This window comes from Carettochelys insculpta, chromosome 23 (genome assembly GCF_033958435.1).
Source record: "Carettochelys insculpta isolate YL-2023 chromosome 23, ASM3395843v1, whole genome shotgun sequence".
NCBI lineage: Eukaryota > Metazoa > Chordata > Testudines > Carettochelyidae > Carettochelys > Carettochelys insculpta.
The window spans coordinates 3899433-3919291 of NC_134159.1; the positions used below are offsets into that span (position 1 = coordinate 3899433).

The window sequence follows — 19859 nt, forward strand, 5'->3', positions numbered from 1 at the left end:
AGGTGCTATCCTGCAGTGGAACAGCAAAGCTCTGCAGGGAGCTCCGTGTGGCCCAGTTATGAGGGCTTGACATCTAAATGGGGGTAAGAGCCTGGGGCGAGGAGATATCTGCTGCTTTCATTCCATCTATCCCCATACCCACCAGGCTGCCTCTGATAAAGAACATCTTCAGTCCTGTCCAGTTTCCCTGTCTGCAGCCGGATCCAAAGACCACTCAGTCCCTGCGGTGCCAAGATGGATGTCGCTTTGACAGGGTTGTCCACAAGGCCCAGGGCAAGCTGGCTTGCAAAGAGAAGAGAGAACTGCTGAGTCAGTTATACATCTTTGAAAAAATAGAAACACGAAGCTCAACTTTATACTGTTAACTTCTCCACAGAGTCTCTTTAGGGCTTGATTCATACGTCATTGCAAGTTATTAACTGAAGTGCACGAGGCTTTATTTGTTCCTGACATGCTGGTAGTTCTGCATCAGTCAAGAGTCTCTCTGACTTACAAACTTAACTTTCTCGGCCTCGGTCTGTAAGTAGATCCTTGCAGGCTTAGAAATTGGGCAGGAAATCAAGAAACTTCCCCCAGACCAAACAAAACTGACCTTTCTTCCTCTTCCGGTTTTTGATTCTAATCCCAGGGATTCACTTCTCACCTCTGTACTCAAACAGTTCTGCAACAGTGAGACTAACTGCGTAATAAACTTTTGGAAGTGGTTGGCGTGGAGCATATTCCTAAACCAAACACGTTTCGTCTGCAGCAGAACCTGGACAGGCCTGGACAGTGCTCAGAAGCTTTCAGGCTGCAGAGTTGGCTGCATGTTCCTCACAACTTCTGAGCACTGTCCACGCCTGTCTGTGCTCTAGATGGCGCGGTAGAACCACAATATGCTGTACCTGATTCTACTGTGCTCCCCGCTCCTCCCAGCAGCTTTCTTGAAACTACTAGTTCTAGCAAAAGATGCAGAGCCAATCCCAGTATCTGCTAACGGGCTGCCTCTTTCTCCTAGAAATGGTGGGGTCAGGCAGGGGAGGAGAGGCCTAGGGGTGGGTGGGTGCAATAATGAAGAGCGGTAGCGAAGAGGGAACTGCCACTCAAGGCTATTTCTGTTTCACCATAGGCACTTTCACTCCCACTGCCATGAGAGGATCGTACCTGTCAGTGCATTTCAGCCGAGGGTTTATTTTCCACTCCCCCAGCCACCTGTTTCAGTTGAGGAACGAAGTGGAATTCATAGTGCTGGGGAGGAGAAGGATGCTAATAGTGATTTATATAACGGATCCTACAATACTGAGCTGCTCATGTCTTTGTCACATTTCCTTGCCTGTCCCTTGCAGATCTGATTAGAAAAGGGTTGTTTCCCTGCACTTTCTGTCTTAAGCTCTTGAGTTATTCCTTGCTGTTAAACAGCTGCCATCCCTCACCCCCAGAGGTGGCTGCAGTTCAGTGGTGAAACAACACCTACCCTGTGTATAGTTTGTAAACCACTAAATTTTTAAAGTGATCTGAGGTCCTTCATGATGAAAATCACTGTAGCCAGCCATGTTGTTATTAATTTGGTCTCTCCTTGCTCTGTGACTCTCTGCATAGTAAGACCATTGTATTTGGTTCTAATGTGAATTATAATTTCTCCCTAATGTGAATTATAATTTCTCACTACTTCTCTACATAGGAAATAAGGAAGGGGAGACAACAGGATTTGCTATGACACTGGGGCCACATCTACACAACAGCCCTATTTTGAAATAAGATGTTTTTACAATAAGATGGCTATTTGGAAATCTCTTATTTCAAAATAACACAACCACACACAACATGCATTTCAAAATAGCATGTCTGGGTCCATAGCGCTATTTCAAAATAGTGCCATTGGAGCCCATTATGGCCTATTTCAAAATAGGCATTATTCCTTGGGAAAGGAGGTTTACCACAATCAAAACCAGGCACCCACTCTTTCAAATTTATTTCGAAAGAGTATGTGAGCCATTTAGACACTACCAAAGTTATTTCGATATAACAGCTGTTATTTCAAGATAATTTGAGTAGCCATAGCCTGAGCGACTCAGTGCTCACTATTTTAAATAAACACCTACACACCAAAGGACAAAAGATGGTCTTGTGGTTAAGGAGTTAAACTGGGCTGTTGGGGGCCTTGGTTCAGTTACTGGCTGTGGCCTTGGACAAATTGATTAGTCTCCATTTCCCCTATCCACTGGAGATGCAATTACTGTTTAGGCTATAAACTGTCTCTTACTGTGTGCGTGTACAGTGTTAAGCACAATGAAGCCCTCATTTAAGGGCTCTAGATGTTACTACAATGCAAAATAAGTAAAGCCCAAACTGGTGATTTTGTCTGTATTACAAATGCATCTTATTCTATGTCTGTGTCTCTTTCTCTCTTTCTCTTTTCTTTATGTTCTTTCAATTCTCATGTGGGAAATGTGGTCTCCTTTTGTTTTGTCTTGCATTGTCTTAGTTAATCACCTTAGCTATGCTTTCAAGGTGTGTTTTAATTTTCATTGTTTATCTTCTTGTAAAGCATTTTCCATGCATTGTTATGGTGTCATAAAAATCTCTTGAATGGATCAAAATGCCCCTTTCTTTACAAAACCTGCTACTTAAAACAATTCTTTCTTAATAAATGTGCTTCTTGTTCATATTTGGAAGCAAATGGGTTGATTTTGCTGTTGCAAATAAGTTTTTATGCCTGTTAGCTCTGCAGAGCTAAAGAGAAGTGAGCTGGGTTCTATGCAGGTCTCAGCAAAATTACTTAACATGGGCCACCATCGTGATAACAGTGGAAATACACAGAGGACACAGTTTGTAAGCAAGTGGGTTGCCCAACAGCCATGAGCGATGATGTAGTAGAACAAACTGGCACCATATGACTGACTCCCCGATCCCAAACTGAGTATGAAGGGATAACTGGGGAGTGGGAGAGGAAAAAGCCCCTGTGACGGAGTGTTGGGGGGCACTGGGTCCTGCCCCCCTCCGCAGTCAGATACGACTCTCATTCAGCATGCAGACCAGAAGGTTTAATAGGAGACAGAGACAGCGTAGAACTGACTGGTTAGCACAGCAACCAGAAGCAGCTATCAGGTCAAGCCATTTTGCAGAGAGGGGGTTCCTAAGCCAGGGCCCTGGCCTTCCTTCCTCTCTCTCTCTAGTCAGCCAAGGCTGCCCCACTCCCAACCGCCCAGTTCAAATTCAAACTGGCCAGGCTCCTCCTCCTGCCTTTGTCCTGTTTCTCAGGAGGGAAAAGACATCACCTGGTTGGCTAGGTTACAAAGGACATGGAAGGCCATTGCCTCTGTTTGAGAAATCACCACACAGAAACTTTCATCTCCTGTTACGCACTGATGCTGTGCCTAGGGAAACTGAGGCACATGCAAGGAGTTACTACAGGACAGTGGGGGAAGCATGCAACCTAACAAGGAGAATATAATTCACACTTCATCACATCCACATAGTTTCTTATAATCTTACTTTGTTTTTAAAATCATAGGGACAAATAGGTGACCCAATGATGCTGTATTGATAATCACTTTTCTCAAGCATAAAGGCTCTTTCAGTTTTTGGAAGATTGCCAGCGAGCAGCCTGGCCTCACTTAATTAGCTCCTTTTCAGTATCTGGGGGATTCTGAACCTTTGCCAATCTAACTGCTATCTCTTTACATCCTTAGACGATAGAATTAATAGCAACGTACCAGCAAACAGCAGAATCTGTCAAGATCTCAGCTCTGAGCTACAGCTGTCTCCAGGGACAGAATTCAGAGACAGAGCTTGATCATCTTGCTAGATGTTGAATATCTAAGGAAACAAATTGGTGCTACTATTATTTTCAGTGCAGTGACAACTCTGTGTGTGTGTGAGTGTGAGTGTGAGTGTGTGTGTGTGTGTTTCCCTCCCCCGACCATGTTCTCTTTTTCCAGGATTCCAAGCCCACATCTTCTGCCTTCCTCTTAGGACTTTTTATATCTTAAGAAAAGAGGTACTAAGGTCCAGTGGACCATGTGCTGGTCTGGGACTAAAGAGACTTGAGGTACGTCTTCACTACCTGGAAGATCAACCCGGACAGGGGCAATCTTCCAGGGTTCCATTTCATGCACCTAGTTCGATTTCACACACCCCTACTGTCTTGGAGCAGCAGTTGACCCCTGTACTCCTCGATATCACAAGGAGTAAGGGAGGTCAATGGGAGAAACTTTCCCATCAACCTCCCTCTGTGAGGAAGGCCTGGTAAGTCTATGGTAGATAAGTCAATTTTGGCTACACAATTGCTGCAGCTAGAATTACATATCTACAATCGACTTTAATGCCTGTCATAGACCTGGCCTTGGATTCTATCCCTGGGGCTGCTAGACCAGCAATACGTAAGAGTGAGGGCTGGAAGTAGCTCTTCAACATGTCTGCTGCAGTTCCTTGGCACATGTGATATTAAATCTAGTGAAGTTATGAACCAGGCAAGATACTTTTAGTATCTTATTCACCAATTAAGTCATCTACTTGCACTTAGTTGTTGACTTATTAGCTGTGAGAATAACTATATAAAATATATAGTGCTCTGATAAAGGAACCAATGAATTCACACGACTATGGCTCTTTGGGGAAATGTGGATGGGTAATTTGGCTCCTGAACCACTGAGGTCACCATCCTGGACTTTCCCTTTGGCCAACAGCAAGTCACTTTCCCCCCTCTCTCCTTCTAGTTTTGCCAGTGGCAGGACAAGGTTGATGATACTGGCTGTCCTCTGTCAAGCACGCTAGCAGCGCTAATGTTACCATTATGTCTCCGACATGCAGTCAGATAGGTACTTCTGGTTGTCTCCTCCCATTGTGCCAGCTTGTCTTGCTGGGCTACAGGAAGAAATAGAAAGCTAGTGCAGTGTGAATTTAGTGCTACTAAATGTGTCCTGTCAATAAGACAGCATACAGGCTGACCAGCAGAGAGGAGTAACTTAGTAGCTTGAGTATTGGCCTACTAAACCCTGGGTTGTGAGCTCAATCCTTGAGAAGGCTATTTAGGGGCCTGGGGCAAATAGATTAAAAAAAAAAAAAAAACTGCCAGGGATGGTGCTTGGTCCTGCTGAGATAGCAGGGGAGTGGACTTGAGGACCTCCCAGGCTTCCTCGCAGCTCTGTGAGGTGTGACTGATAAGACTAACAACATCAAGGGAGGCTCTGAATGAGGAATCCCATCCCAGGTTAGAGGGGGGTAAGAGGTTTGCCATCAATGGGCATTCTTATGCCCAGTCCTGCTGATTTCAGAGGGAATTACCCTATTGCTAAGGGAAGAAAGGTGGGGTCATAGGTGGTCCCCAAGGGAAGGCACAGAATCAGCTGGCAGAAGGAAATGAACAGCTTATTAGAATGGATCTCTCACTTGGGCAATGGGGTGGGGTTACAAGGAACATCTATATAGAATCGTATGATTCTGTATAAAGGATGGTGATAGGTCCTACTGTGAGTGGAGGGGACAGGACTCAGTGACCTCTGAAAGTCCCTTCCAGATCTATGAGGCAGGTATATCTCCGTCTTTATTTATATTTTAAATCAGCAGGACTGTGCATGAGAACTCCTACTGATGGCAAACCTCTTACCCCCATCTGTCCTTCTGGGACGGGATTCCCCTCCCTAGGGGAAGTTGGGCCAGGTGACAATTTCCTTCCTATGTCAAACTCTTTGTTCTGCAGGGGATTGCCAGCTACAGTCCAGAAAGTCCTTGCAAGTCGCTTTCTCAGACAGTGTGCGCCAAGTCAATGCAATTCAAGAGCCTGCAGTGGCAGCAAAATAATCAGCAGCCCCGTGGTATCGGCACGTAGGACTTGGCAGCATGCAGCCAGCCTCAGCTCTGCTGCATGATCATCATCGGGCATCCGCACTGAGCGGTAGAAGAGCCCTAGAGCAGTCAGTAAAATAGGTACTGTTGTAAAACAGGCATTTTATTTAGCTATGATGCTGCTTCTGCAATGTCTATGGAAACACCACTATTAACTTAAATCAAAGCACACTCTCATGCAGCACCGTTAGAGTACAGAAGATGCTGCCTCTCTGCTTCCTCTCACTTCTCTCCTCTTAAGAAATGAGCCAGATCTCCCCAGCTGCGAGCTTAGAAACCACAGTCGTATACAGCAGTCAGAAACAGATCACGTGACTGGCTGGGTGCGCAGTGCTAGCACAAGTGAAAACCGAACCCGCAAGCATCTCTCCCTGCTCTCTCCTGGGAGGAATCCACCAAGAACGTTTCAAGGCCAGAGAAGGTAGTATCCCTCCTTATTCATAAACCATGAGGTTCTGATACACTTCTGGTTTCCTGCTGGACCTCCCTGGGGCAGGCAGCGCTGCTAACTTCACTAAGGGCTTCCTACTGATTGGTGGGATGTTCAAATGTTTTGAGTGTGTTTTGCAGCAGTTCAGAGCATGCTGGCCCCAGGCGGTTTGGAGAACGCACCATGTTTTGGGGTCTGGTGAGCTCACAAACCCAGAGGCGACAATAAGCTGCTGCACTGGTAAGAGAGTGGCCAGCTGGGGGCAGGGCTCTGGAAGTTGCTGGCCACCATACACAGGTCAGGTTCCTGTTCAAGCCCTGGGCATGGCTGGCTCACCTCTCTCTTCCGGCCCCAGCCCCACTGGAGCCCAAATCACTTTCCCCACCCATGGCCCTCAGCCCCGGTGCTGTGCAGCTGGTGGGAGAGGAGGTGAGGCTTCAGCCTGGAAGGACCCAAGCCAGCATCCACAGTCACTGGGCAGCATGGCTACAGAACAACAAGAGTCCTGCCCCACAGCTGTGCAGCAGAGCTGCACAATCCCCACGTCTCCAGCCAGCCCCAGGGACCTGGCAGTTGGGCAACACAGTGGCCACATTCCCAGCCCTGAACCCCCTGCTCTCTGCTCTGAGCCACCGCCCCACATCCTGTCCCTACTCCTACAGCCCACCCCTTGCCTTGAGCCCCTCCCCACCTCCCAACCCCTTGCCCTGACTCCTATACCCCCCATGCCCTGCCCTGAGCCCCGCTGCACTCCAATCCATGCTTAAATTTCTCACAGGTACTGTCATTTTACAACCCTCTGCCATGAGGGCCCTGCCCCAAGGAGGGTGGGGTTGCAATACGACAGTACAGGTAAGAAATTTAAGTTCTTTCACTCCCAGTTGCAGTAAAAATTTATCTCCTAAAATTGGAAGCTACTGAGTAAGCTTTACAAAGCCTCTTTTCCTTTATCAGGTAGCAACTTGGTACTTTTCATATTCAAAGCCCTCCGCTAACAGGACTTATTCTTCTGGCTCTTCAAAAAACACAAGAAGTCCTGTGGCACCTTACAGACTAACCGATATTTTGGAGCATAAGCTTCCGTGGGCAAAGACCCGCTTCATCAGATGCATCTTTTCGTCTTCGCCCACGAAAGCTTATGCTCCAAAATATTGGTTAGTCTGTAAGGTGCCAAAGGACTTCTTGTTGTTTTTGAAGATACAGACTATCTTGGCTACTTCTTTGATACTTGTCTTCTGTCTCTGTGACGCATCGCGAGCGCCAGGCATGGGGAGAAGCAGCGTGGTTGTGTAACATGTCCAAGGCTACAAAAGGAATCGGTGGCAGAGACAGTTAACTTTGAAATGCTTTTGGTCCTTGTTCCTCTAGTCAGTCCTCTGCGGGGCTGGGCTGCCTCCACTGTCTAGCAGGTCATTGGTTAACATAAGGAGAACCTCATTCTGCAGGCAGACAATTATCCAAAAGCTGTACTCAATTAGTGCCGGCTTTGATGCCCAGCTGCTTGACCCATTACTGCCTATTATTTCCTTTGTTGTATCATTTCCTCTCTGCTGAGCAATGTGCTGCACAAAGTGGAGGGTTGGGGTTGCCTCCCATGAAGCCTGTTTGTTCTGTTTTAATCAGGGACTTTGGCACCAGTGATATTTCCTTTCCCAGACCAGACTTTGCCTTTCAGGCTGCAACCACACCATTGCACCGGTCTCTCCGTTGCCAAGTGATTTCCCGGGGAAAGAGAAGCTAGCTATGCAAATAGAACTGTTTAAACACATCTCCTGTGCACTGGGACCAGCGAGTCTGCAGGCAAGGCCTGAAATAGGCTTATTCATTACAGACACATCAGAAAGAGAGGCTTGGGCAGCCGGCATCTCCATGCAAGGCTGGGCAGGATCAAGGTAATCAGGTTTCCAGCATTCCTGGGTGGGTTGGTTCTAGAAAGACACTACCCAGGAGCTCTTAATTTATATTTCTCCCATTTGGGAGCTCTTACGCCTCTCAGGAGTGGAAAATACTTGCTCACCTGCTCATATGCTGCTGAATCACTTTCCAGTTTTCCAACAATGTCCCCTTCAGATGTTGTGATTCTGCCACAGTCACTAACCCCAGGGCTCGATGTGACAAAGCGGGAAGTGCGAGGGTTTTATTTCCCTGGTTGCATGTGTTTCCTACTGTCTCCCCGAGGTGGGTTCCTCAGTGTACCTAGGCACCGCATCAGTGCATAGTAGTGAGGGGAGTTTCCGTTTGATGGTTTCCCACCTGTAGGCAATGGCCTTCCATGGCCTTTATAACCTAGGCAACCAGGTGACACCTTTTCCCCAGGAAACAGGACAAAGGCAGGAGGAGGTGCCTGGCTGGTTTGAATTGGAACTGGGCTGTTGAGTGGGGCAGTCTCGTCTGGCTGGAGAGGGAGGAAGGATGGCCACGACCACAGCCACAGCTCTGGGACTCCACCTGGGTCCCCTCTTCCCCAGCTGGATTATACTGACAGCTTCTGGTTCCTGTGCTGTTCTACACTGTGCCCCTGTCACCTAATCACGCTTCTGCCCTCCCTGCTGAACAAGAGTCACCTCTGTCTGTGGATGAGGGGCAGGGCCTGGTGACCCCCTCACGCCGTGACACCCTCCAGCTCTCCCTCTGACAGTCACAAAACATGCACTGGAGTCCCTTGCGCCAGCTGCAAATGCTCAGTGTCTCCTGGGCTGCAGGGGAAGATACTGGCACTTTCTACATTGCACTGAGAAAGAGGTGGAAGATTCCAGGCTGCTCTGGAGACTGAAGTCCTGTAGCCACAGAACAAGAACATCGTGGGCTACAACCACGTACGTTCTCCTGCCCTGTTTTTCTTGGTGTGCGTCCCCCAGCACACACCCTGAGAAGGGGGATGGCTTTGTCTATAAACCCATAGACCCTCGGCTGCTGGATCTCTGCCCAGACTGCCAGCAGGAATGTTAATTAGCAGAGACTCACGTGCACATCTGTGCACTAGGAGCCAGCCTGAGACCACCAGCTAACTTCAGAGAGCACGGAACAGCTGTCGAGCGGCGACAACGTTCCATCACAGACGTCTTGAGATGGAATCAGATCCGTAGCCCTGAAACGAACGGTTCTGTAGCTCAATCGCACGAGCTGTCCGGAGCCTGGTTCCTGCAATGCTTGTAAAGAATCAAGCGCTCTAAGATGACAATTTGTTGGGAACGCCTCCCAGGATATTATTTATTACAAAAATGTTCTAGCAGGGGCAGTGGATTTGGTAGCAGCAGATCCTGAGCCTTTTGCTTCTAGGTCAGCTCAGCTTCAGTTCAGGGAGGACAGAAGCATTGTTTCCACTTGATAAGGGTGTAGGACAGCGTTCCCGGTAAGCTGAGCACTTGGATGGCTGCCCAGGAGAGATTCAGGTGCTGCCCAGATGATTAGGAGAGCACCCACAGCTGTCCGCAATGGGCAACCTGGGTTTCTATTGGTGGAGCATGTCCAGCCATGTCCTGGTGCATATCACAAAATTTATTTCACCCATGGATGGAACACATTAGAAGGGGCACTGGTGGAGGGACCTCCTGGCAGTGAGCAGGAAGTTTCGGTCCAGGTAACATTCCAAAACCACCCATATGGGCACTGACTGGGACCCTTCCTGGCAACTTTAGCCAACAGCCTGCCTAAGGCATGAATGGGCATGCAGGGCCATGGACAGTACAGTTTGACCATCCCTAGGACTAGCCCCTTGAGCTGTTGTTCAAGGCATGCTTGACTGGCCTCTGCTCCTGTTACCTCCAGGAGCTAGAAGGAGCAAAGCCCGTACCAACCCCTGCCCCTTCTCCTTCGGCTGCCACTGGCTGTGCTCCTACCTGTTCTCTGCATAAACAAGAAGACTGCAGTCTTCAGGGCTGTCAGTCTGGCACCCTTCCCCAGCACTAAGGTTCACACCCATCTCCATGCACTGAATAACACTGCAGAAGATGAGGATGTAAACTAAAGCTAAAGAACAAGGGAATTGCTGCAGGATCAACACGGCCCCCTCCAAGGGGTTTGCTTCCCAGGAAGAACAGACTACAGAAATGCCTGTAAGACTCATAACTCCACGGTGCCCTGCTTTCTCTTAGGGCAGCATCCACTGGAGTGGTGCATTAGGGGGACTGGGCTGGAAAGGGGCGTGAGTTTCCTTGTCACTGTCACGTCGCCTTGTTATTGTTGCTTATGCTGGTATCTGTGGTTCTGCCTGAGGTCCCGGCCTCATCCTTCTGCAATGGGGATCATGCCGCTTTAATCTCGGAATCTGGAGGCCGTTTTATCATACTGCCCTGGACTGGGTCTCAGGGGCAATGTATGGGGGTGCACAAGGGGTCAAAGCATTCCCCAGTGCCCAGCCCCTGCCTACCCTCACCGTCAGTGCTGCAGCTGATGAGTGCACGGATGGTCTCAACCCTCCCCTGGAGCAGCATGAGCTAGAGCAATGCATGTAGCTCTCACGCCACGCCATTCTGGGGGCGGGCAGGAGCTACCCCCACACTCACCGGAAGTGGGGAAAGAGGCAGGGCGGGGCAGAGCAGGGCAAAGGTGTGGAGAGGAGGGGCTTGGGGCAGAGGGGGGCTGTGGGGGTACATGGCCGGTGCCTCCCCCCAGAGTTCTTTCACCAGTCGCCACTGCTGGGCGTTCATATCAGAGGCAGCTGCAACTCACTGTGCTGCCATGGCCCGTCTCCCTCTGCTGCATTGGGTGACTTAGGCCCTGCTGCATTGCACATTCTGGCATCACTTTAGGTTACCAGGGGGCTGCCGTGTGTCCTAGGACAGCTTTGGAGTTGTACCTTTTGTGTTGCCATCCTGCAATTTCACCACCATTTGTGGGGGTTTGGGGGACACAGGGTCACAGGCTTAGTCTACTCATTTCACAGTTCATGTGTCTTGTAGCATGACCCTGGGGTAGCATTAGGATTCTCCTGCTTCTCCTTGTTTGCTCCCCACATTGCAAAAGTTGCATCCTCCTGGTGACAAAAGGCTGGATGCCAGCAGGCTCACCTGCCACCACCATTGAAAAATCAGGAGTCGGGCCCTGAAAATCATGAGCTTGGCTTAAGGATCATGAGATGTTTTAAAAGAATACACTTGGGATCTTTCTTTACCTTCTGTTTTTGTTTGTTTGTTTGTTTTAGTTTTTTGCTGAAGACTTTTAAAAAATCACCAAATCTTGTGAGGCTCATGCTAAAACTGCAAGCCGTCAATACTATTCCTTCATTAATCAGAGATTGGCGAGCCCAGGTGGTGCTCCTTCTGAACCCTGCTCATTTTCTCTTTACCAGACCTGGCTGTTGGAAGGTGGGCTACCAAACTAGTCTGGCAATGTTGGATTATGCTCATGTCCTATCAGCCTGGTCTCCCAGGCTGCAGTGATCAGCAGCATTCTCATTATGCTGCCTGTGTGTCCCAAGCTGCGTCTACACGTGCACGCTACTGCGAAGTAGCGGCACCAACTTCGAAATAGCGCCCGTCGCGGCTACACGCGTCGGGCGCTATTTCGAAGTTAACTTCGACGTTAGGCGGCGAGACGTCGAAGTCGCTAACCTCATGAGGAGATAGGAATAGCGCCCTACGTCGACGTTCAACGTCGAAGTAGGGACCGTGTAGACGATCCGCGTCCCGCAACGTCGAAATTGCTGGGTCCTCCATGGCGGCCATCAGCTGGGGGGTTGAGAGACGCTCTCTCTCCAGCCCCTGCGGGGCTCTATGGTCACCGTGGGCAGCGGCCCTTAGCCCAGGGCTTCTGGCTGCTGCTGCGGCAGCTGGGGATCCATGCTGCAGGCACAGGGTCTGCAACCAGTTGTCAGCTCTGTGTATCTTGTGTTGTTTAGTGCAACTGTGTCTGGGAGGGGCCCTTTAAGGGAGCGGCTGGCTGTTGAGTCCGCCCTGTGATCCTGTCTGCAGCTGTGCCTGGCATCCCTATTTCGATGTCTGCTACTTTGACGTGTAGACGTTCCCTCGCAGCGCCTATTTCGATGTTGGGCTGAGCAACGTCGAAGTTGAACATCGACGTTGCCGGCCCTGGAGGACGTGTAGATGTTATTCATCGAAATAGACTATTTTGATGTCGCAACATCGAAATAAGCTATTTTGATGTTGGCTGCACGTGTAGACGTAGCCCCAGAGTGACTCTGCAACACCGCTGGGCTCATTTGCTTCCTCCCAGCAGGAGGAAGTTACTAGGTGTCAGGTTGCCTGCCCATTGCTGCAGACACTCTACACCATGGGAGTACACCAGTGTTTCCAGGAGGCATTCACAGCTTATCACCTCCTTTGGTACAGCAGACACTGCTGGAAGGGAGCAGGGGCAGAAACATGCATCTGAGAGCAGGACAGGAGAACTGCCCACATACTGCATGCTGTGTAATGGCATGAGAAGGCGCCATGTGTCTAAAACTAAACTAAATCTTTAAAAGAACTACTGGTCACAGAGGCGCTCCAGTGGCAGCTAGCATTCCAGCCCTGTACACACAGACTGACTTTTCAGAGACTCCTCCAAACTCTTCCCCTTCACAACCTGTGCCCCTTCCTCCAGGTTCCAGGGAGGTTGTTACAGTGCAGGTTGCATGGCAAGCCAGGGGTGTGAAGCATATAGATACCACACGGCAGTTTTCATTGCATACTCCAGCTGCACTAGCAGGCTACATATTTCATTCTCTGCCACCTAACACTCCTCTCTGAGTGAATCCTTCCTCTCCATCCACACCAAAGACATGGCAGGGAAGCAAAACATGAATTAGGAAATGGCCATTTGCTGAATAAAGCTGCCAGCAGTGTAGGAGATTTTATCTCCTTTAAAGCATCCCAAGGAGGATGACAGTGGCCTCAGCCCAAGCCTCACAAATGCTCCACCCACTGTATTAGTGCCATCACTGCCCTGCGGTTGGTCTGAGCCTACAGAGAATTGGGCTTTGTGTAATGATTGGCTAGAGCATTGCATAACCTTGGTTAGGCACTCATCATCCCAGCTGCTTTTCCCAGGAAGTGCTGGGGGAATCCTGGCAAGGGAGAGAGGAAAAGGACAGTTACTTAGAAGCCAGAGCAGCAGAAATGTAGCACGTTAAAGACTAACAAAATGATTCATTCGGCGATGAGCTTTCGTGGGTCTGTCCCACAAAAGCTCATGGCCGAATGAATCATTTTGTTAGTTTTTAAAGTGCTACATTTCTGCTGCTTTGTTTTGTTGCTGCAGGGCCGCCTCTCTGTTACTGTTAGATGCCAGAGACAGGCTACAAATGGGACAGTTGCAGGAGGTCTTTGCTTCCCCGGGGAAAAAGAGCTGGGATTGTCTACCACAAAGGCTCAGCTGGGCCTGTAGCATTCAGTTAGTTCCCTAGCACTGTGAAGGGCACGTGGGGGACAGCGGTTCCTTCCCAGTTTGATGAGCACTCTAAACAAGATCAGTATTTCTCTAAGGTCGTCTCAGTGCCCTGGCGCTGGGCAGAAGCTCTTCAAAATGCTCCAGGTTTCCCCCTCCGATTTGAAAAGGGAGCCAGTGAAACACCCTGCCCCGTCCAGGTTGTGTCCGGTGTTCCCTGTAAGCTGAGCACTTGGGCAGCCCCCCTCCCCCAAGGGGGTGGGATTCAAATATCCCCCAGCTGTTTGGCAGCATGCCAGCAGCTGCTCCTGTGTGTTTCTCCAGCGGGGGCATGTCCGTACCGGCCTGGGTGCGCATGAGGCACTGCATTCTGTTTGAGCATTGGCTTCCTAAACCCAGGGTTGGGACCTCAATCCTCGAGGGGGCCAGTTAGGGACTGGGGCGGGGGGGATGGTGCTTGGTCCTGCCCGGAGGGCAGGGGACGGGCCTGGCTGCCCTCCTGAGGTCCCTGCCAGCTCCATGAGGTGTGTGCGCCCCTTTCCGTTCTGCACAGGGGTGTTGGATCCCTGCCCCGCTACGAAGGAGTCAGACTCAGCCGGGCAAAGGCACCTGCCGGGCTCCCCCTGGAGATCACGGAACCCGGCGGAGAGGGAGGGAAATCCCCCCGGATACGGGGTAAATGAGTTTGACTGACGCAGCGGCCCCCCTGGCAGCTCCCCGGCCCGGGACCGCAAGCGGGGCGCGCCGCGGCGCTGGCTGCGGGGACGGAGGCAGAGGGGAGGGGTGCCGGTTTGGTAACCGGGGGAAGTGCCGCGCCCGGCCGGCAGGGGGCAGGTCTGTGCCGCGGCCCGAGGCCTGGGTGCTGCCCCGCCCCGCCCCGCCCCCAGGGGGCAGTCACGCCCAGCGGTGAGAGCGGGGGGGGGGGGTCCCGCGGCGCGAGGCGGGGAAGCCCCGAGCGCGGGGGGGAGGGGCGGGGCACGGGCGAGCTGAGCTCGGCCCGGCCCGGCCCTCGGTGACGTCGCGCCGCTTGCCGGGCTCTCGCCGCCTCCCCGCGCGGGGCCGGAGCATCTCCCCGCCAGCCCGGAGCCCGCCCCCCGCCCCCCGGCTCCAGCCGCCGCCCGCGCCCGCCAGCCGCGGCCACTCTCGCGCCGCCGCCGGAGGATGCGGCTGGGGCCGGGCTGCTGAGTCCCGGGAGCCGCTCCGCGCAGCAGCCGCTCCGCCCGGCCGGGCCGGGCCGCGGGCCAGCGGGACCCTGTCTGCCGGCTGCGAGCGCGCAGGGGGAGCGGCGCCCGGCGGGGCCGAGCCGCCCGGCGGGGCCATGTCGGAGGTGCTGCCCTACGGGGAGGACAAGCTGGGCCCCTATGGGGACGGCGGGGAGGTGGGGCAGATCTCCTTCACCTGCCGCCTGCAGGACACCAGCAACTTCTTCGCCGGCGGCCAGAGCAAGCGGCCCCCCAAGCTGGGGCAGATCGGCAGGAGCAAGAGAGGTAACCCCCGCTCCCGGGCCCCGATCCCTGCGCCCCGCGCCTGGCCCCTGCAGGGTCGCCGAGAAGGGGCGGAGTAAAGGGGAAGTGACCCCTGGGGGGCCCTTGCGGTGCTGCGGTTCCCGGCTGGTCCTGCCTGGCCCGCCGCAGCCCGCTGCCCCCTCGGGAAGGGGGGCGACAGGGACTCATCGAGGGGTCCCTGCAGTTCTCCAGCCCTTTCGCAGGAGGATCGGGGCCAGAGCGCCTATTGGCAGCGGGGGATCCCCGTCCTTTGGCTTCCCCGAGCCCGGAGCCTGGCCGCATTCCTCTAGGCGGGTGGCCGGGGTGGCGGGGTGAGAGGGAGAGCGGAAGCGCTGAGTTCCCCTCCTAACAAGCTCAGGAGGGGCTTTGACTGAGTGCTGAATGGTGCTGAGTACGGGGCTGGGATCTCCACCTGCTGGGTGAGGGGGAATCCTAGGGCGGTGTGCAGGGGGCACTATGGGGGGTCCATTTGTCAGCCTGTTCCATCCTGCTCTGGGCACAGGGCTGCTGGATAGCGTGGGCCCCAGGAGGCAAGTCCGTGCAGTTTGGGATCTGTCTACTCAGCAGTGTGGGCCCCTGGGTCTCTTTTCCCCCCAGCTGGGGTGAGCAGAGCCACAACTGTTTTTTCCACCCCTCTTTGGTGCTCCGGCAGTATCCTTGATTCTTTAGAGAAGTGACTGCATCCTTGTACAGTAGTTAAACAAATGCTGTGTACTTGAGGGGGGGCGCATTTCTCTGCCCTGCTTAAGCCCATCAAATCCAACTCTGAGTCTTGTACATAGAATTCTCTTTCAAGTGAATATGCTCTTGAGGAGGGGTTGAGTCTTCACTGAGTGGCAATGAGTGGAAAAACCTGCAGTAGATCTGGCAGGTACTTGCAGGAGAGAGGGAAGGTCTTCTGGGAGCTCAGAAGAGGTTTTTTTCTCTCTGCGTTGCACGTGTATGATTAAAACCCTGGTGGAGTCCTAACCCCGTGTCCCAGGTGGTTTCAACAGTCACAAGTAGCTAACCTGGAAGTGTCAATGGACATCCAGTATGCTCGGATCTAGCTACTCTTTTCAGGGGGATAGGTGCCATTCAGCTGCGATGTCGCCCAATCGATTAAAAAAGCCCATCATCTGTTGTTTTAGAGAGTTTAACTCTAGTGGCCAAGCGTTTGGTGACCTTGAAAACATGGGATTAAGTGTAATATTATCCAGTGCATTTAATTCTTTGCAATGGTATCACTTCTCTTCAAATATCAGCAAACTGCTGAATGGACACACTCCTTCCTCTATGAAACTCATCTGAATTTAATACTAGTAAAAAACCCGTTTGCAATAACCATATGCGGTGCGTATTGGAATTCAATATTGCCTTGTACATTAGGCAGAGAGACTCTGTAGAACCATAGGTGTTTCATGGGGAGGGTGTGTGTATTTGCGGGGAACAAATTTCAGTACCAGAGGAATTCACACAGGAGCAAGGAGAGGGGGAAAAGGGAAGCTACAATGTTTTCATCATTTTGTTTTTCTGCTTTACAGTTGTCATTGAAGATGATAGAATTGATGATGTGCTGAAAAATATTTCAGAAAAGGCACCTCCTGGTGTTTAATTCCCTCCTGGAGACACTGAGTAAAGAGGAGAAATAATTTACAATGTAACACATTATTGGCAAAACAAACAAAAAGAGCACTCTGAAATCCTTCATTACTAGCCTGCGATCTGCAATGCACATCAGCAAATTGTTTCTTAACATCAGGCTTGGAGACAGAAGAGGTACAAAAAGGAAGAAGGTTTTAGTGATGTGCAAAACAAAACAAAAACCCACAAAGAAAGAAACAAAAATAAACAAAAAAAAATCCTAAACCCAACCACAAGCAACAGTAATAAATCAGCGTGTATCAGTTGCAGCTATGTTGTTTAAATTACTAGTCATTTTTTTTCCTATATGATGAATATTGCACAATTCTAGATCTGGGGTTTAAAGTACTTCAAACAATGCAGCAGAACAGTGTTTCCAGACCGTGGTACCTTTTGCTGGTCATGGTTGTTCCAAATGAGCACCTTGTTTACATTATTTAATCTTGCAAAAATGATTCTGTGCACTTGGAGGTAACATGCTATCAGTCTCATTGGGGTTTTTTATGTTGATGTCCTTGGATGTTTAAAAAATTATATATAAATTATATATATTTCATTTTAGTCACATTTTAACGTATTGATGGAATGTGTGAAAAACTTTTATAAGGAATGAACTATAAGGAAAATTATTGTTTTATTTTTTAAAGCTTGTATTACTTTGTTGCTGTGAGCAACTGTTCAAGTTAGCGCAAATGGACAAATTTTATATGTAAAACAGAAAAAAAATGCTCAGCTTTTTCTAACTACCATGCAGTCTGTAGTGTGGGCAGTCTCTGTTTTTTTCCTATATTGTGGCAGTTTATTCTCTTTAATAGACTGTATTAAAAAATGGAACAAAAATCCAATGTAATCACAAGAGTGCCAAATATCTTGAGATGCCAAGTTGCAATCTGTTTTCCTTTCTTAGTGCTCTTTGAGTCTATGTAAAATAGCACTTTTGATCTCCTTTCTGTTCTTTATAGGGCTCTCTACTGGATTTTATTGATATCTAGACATATATGTATATATATAATATCTTCTCTGAGTTTTCTTTTACTTTTTTGCATGGTATGTGCAAAAAATGCCTCGTGTGAGGGAATATTTTATTGGTTTTGTTTGCAACTTTGAAAGATAAACCTCAAGAAGGGTTTTATTTTTTCTTTCTTAAATATCGTGTATGTTGCACTTTTATCCACAACACAGGGCTATTTCTGCAATGTACAATAAAAACAAAACAGTCCATTCCTGTGTCTGATCACTATGTCTTGTCGTGTTTTTCTGCCTGCAGCGTGCATTCAGCGCAATGACTAAAGCTACATATGGTGAGGTGTTAGGTGGTCACTGTGGGGATGTCAGGGAAGAAGAAATTAATTAAATGTCCAGCTAGCCCATGTTGGAAGTACTTTCTATTCATACTGGAGGCTAATAGTGAAATGAGCATATGGAGGAGTTGGGACTTGCTCCCAAAGGGAAAGTTAAAGGGACCCCAATGGGATGCATATGTAGGTTTACTAGTCCTCATTGATTAATTTGAGCACACAGACACACAAATCTTTTATGCCAGTTTCCCCTTGGATTACACAGCAACAAACGCATCATCCTGCCTGATGTATTGGAAGACAAATACAACCGCACTCCAGACAAGCAAGAAGATTTACTTGGAAGACAAAACAAAAAAAAACAAACAAAAAACACTCAGGATCCTTGTGCTAGCTTTCCTCGGGCTCCTTCGCTACCCAGGAAACTTGCCCACCTGGCCTATGCTTTAGCATCCTTGGCTTCCAAGAGTTGCCAAGTGAGTTAAACAGTAACAGGCCTGCTGCTGAAACCTCTGATATTGAAGGGGAAGGAGAAGGGGCTCGGGGATGGGGGAAAAGAGTGTTTACCTGGATTATTACTAGAGCTGTGCAGAGCCATTCACCAGCTGGTGGGTGGGATGTGGGATGTGAGGACGCTCAGATTAAATCCACACTGCTTTGGGTTTTGCTAAGCCAGCACAACTTTTCTTCCCAGCTTTGCAAGCACGAGGCTTTCTTGGATTATTCTTCAAACTCACGATCCATTGCTTCTGGGGCTGCTGGTCAGATATTTGTGATCTAGTGTCATAACATTGAACAGGGTGGTCTGAGAGCTGGGAGTAGTTCAGACTGATAGATCTAACAGCCAAGGCTGAAGGGCTCAGGAGGATAAGTCTCTGAACAATGCGAATTGATACTAAAAAGCACAATTACATAATAATAATAGCCTTACAAAGATGCATGTTTGACTCGCTTGTGAAGTGAGTTGTTGCTTGCGCTGGTTCCAGACTGGTTTGTACACTACCTAATGCAATGGGGCCCCAGACTGGTTGGCTACTAGGTCCAACCACTATGTAAATAATAAAGCAGAAGCGTGATTACAAATGGACCAGGAGGGGTAAGGAATGGCGTCTCTAGCCTCTGTTTGTCGGATGGCAGGAGAGAGATTGCTTGATCATTACCTATTCGTTTACTCCCTCTGGGGCACCTGGCATTTTCCATTGTCAGACAGGATACTGGGCTGGATAGACCTTTGGTCTGACCCAGTATTGCCATACTTACACTCTTTTGTTCTTAAGGGTTGTTACAGTGGCTGTGACAGCAAGGTTATGTTGTTAATAAAATTCAAATTTACAAGGGTAAGAGGGCTTGTGTGCATGTCTAATGACATGTTTGAGATCCCTCCCTCCCCCACTCCAAAGAACTACCCTGGGTAGGAAGTGAAATATACAGAGGGTGGTGTTAGGTAGGACATATTTTCAACAATAAGGCCAAAGAGGGTCATCTCTCAATCGGCCAGCATCTGACTGGGTTGCAACATGTAAGCAAGGTCCCAAATGAAGGACAAACAAAACACTGTGCAAAAAAAAAAAAACTTTCCATGTTGCGGGATTGATCTCTTTCAATTGCAATTAAAAACAACAAAAGTCAATAACTTGCAAGACAAAGTGAGGACTTTTCTGACTTGTGCAGCTGTAGGGCACCTTTCAACTTAAGCACGGCCTCCTTCAAAACAGGGACATTTGAGATGGAAGGGCAGGGAGGGCACAATCCATACGAAAAAATATTATCGTGTCTCCAGAACTGTACTGATCACTGCAAAGCATCTCTTTCTCTCCTCTCTATATTATATTTTGGAAAAATATATTTTCT

At 49.7% G+C, this 19859-nt stretch overlaps 1 protein-coding gene across 1 annotated transcript; it reads left to right on the top strand.

Moving 5' to 3' along the window:
* Window positions 1-14591: 14591 nt before the first annotated feature.
* Window positions 14592-17931, top strand: CAMK2N1 (calcium/calmodulin dependent protein kinase II inhibitor 1). The gene is made up of 2 exons (XM_074975689.1): window positions 14592-15069; window positions 16611-17931. Exons 1-2 carry the CDS (start codon window positions 14901-14903, stop codon window positions 16679-16681), a joined length of 240 nt encoding a protein of 79 aa, XP_074831790.1. The 5' UTR covers window positions 14592-14900; the 3' UTR covers window positions 16682-17931.
* The last annotated feature ends 1928 nt before the right edge of the window (window positions 17932-19859 follow it).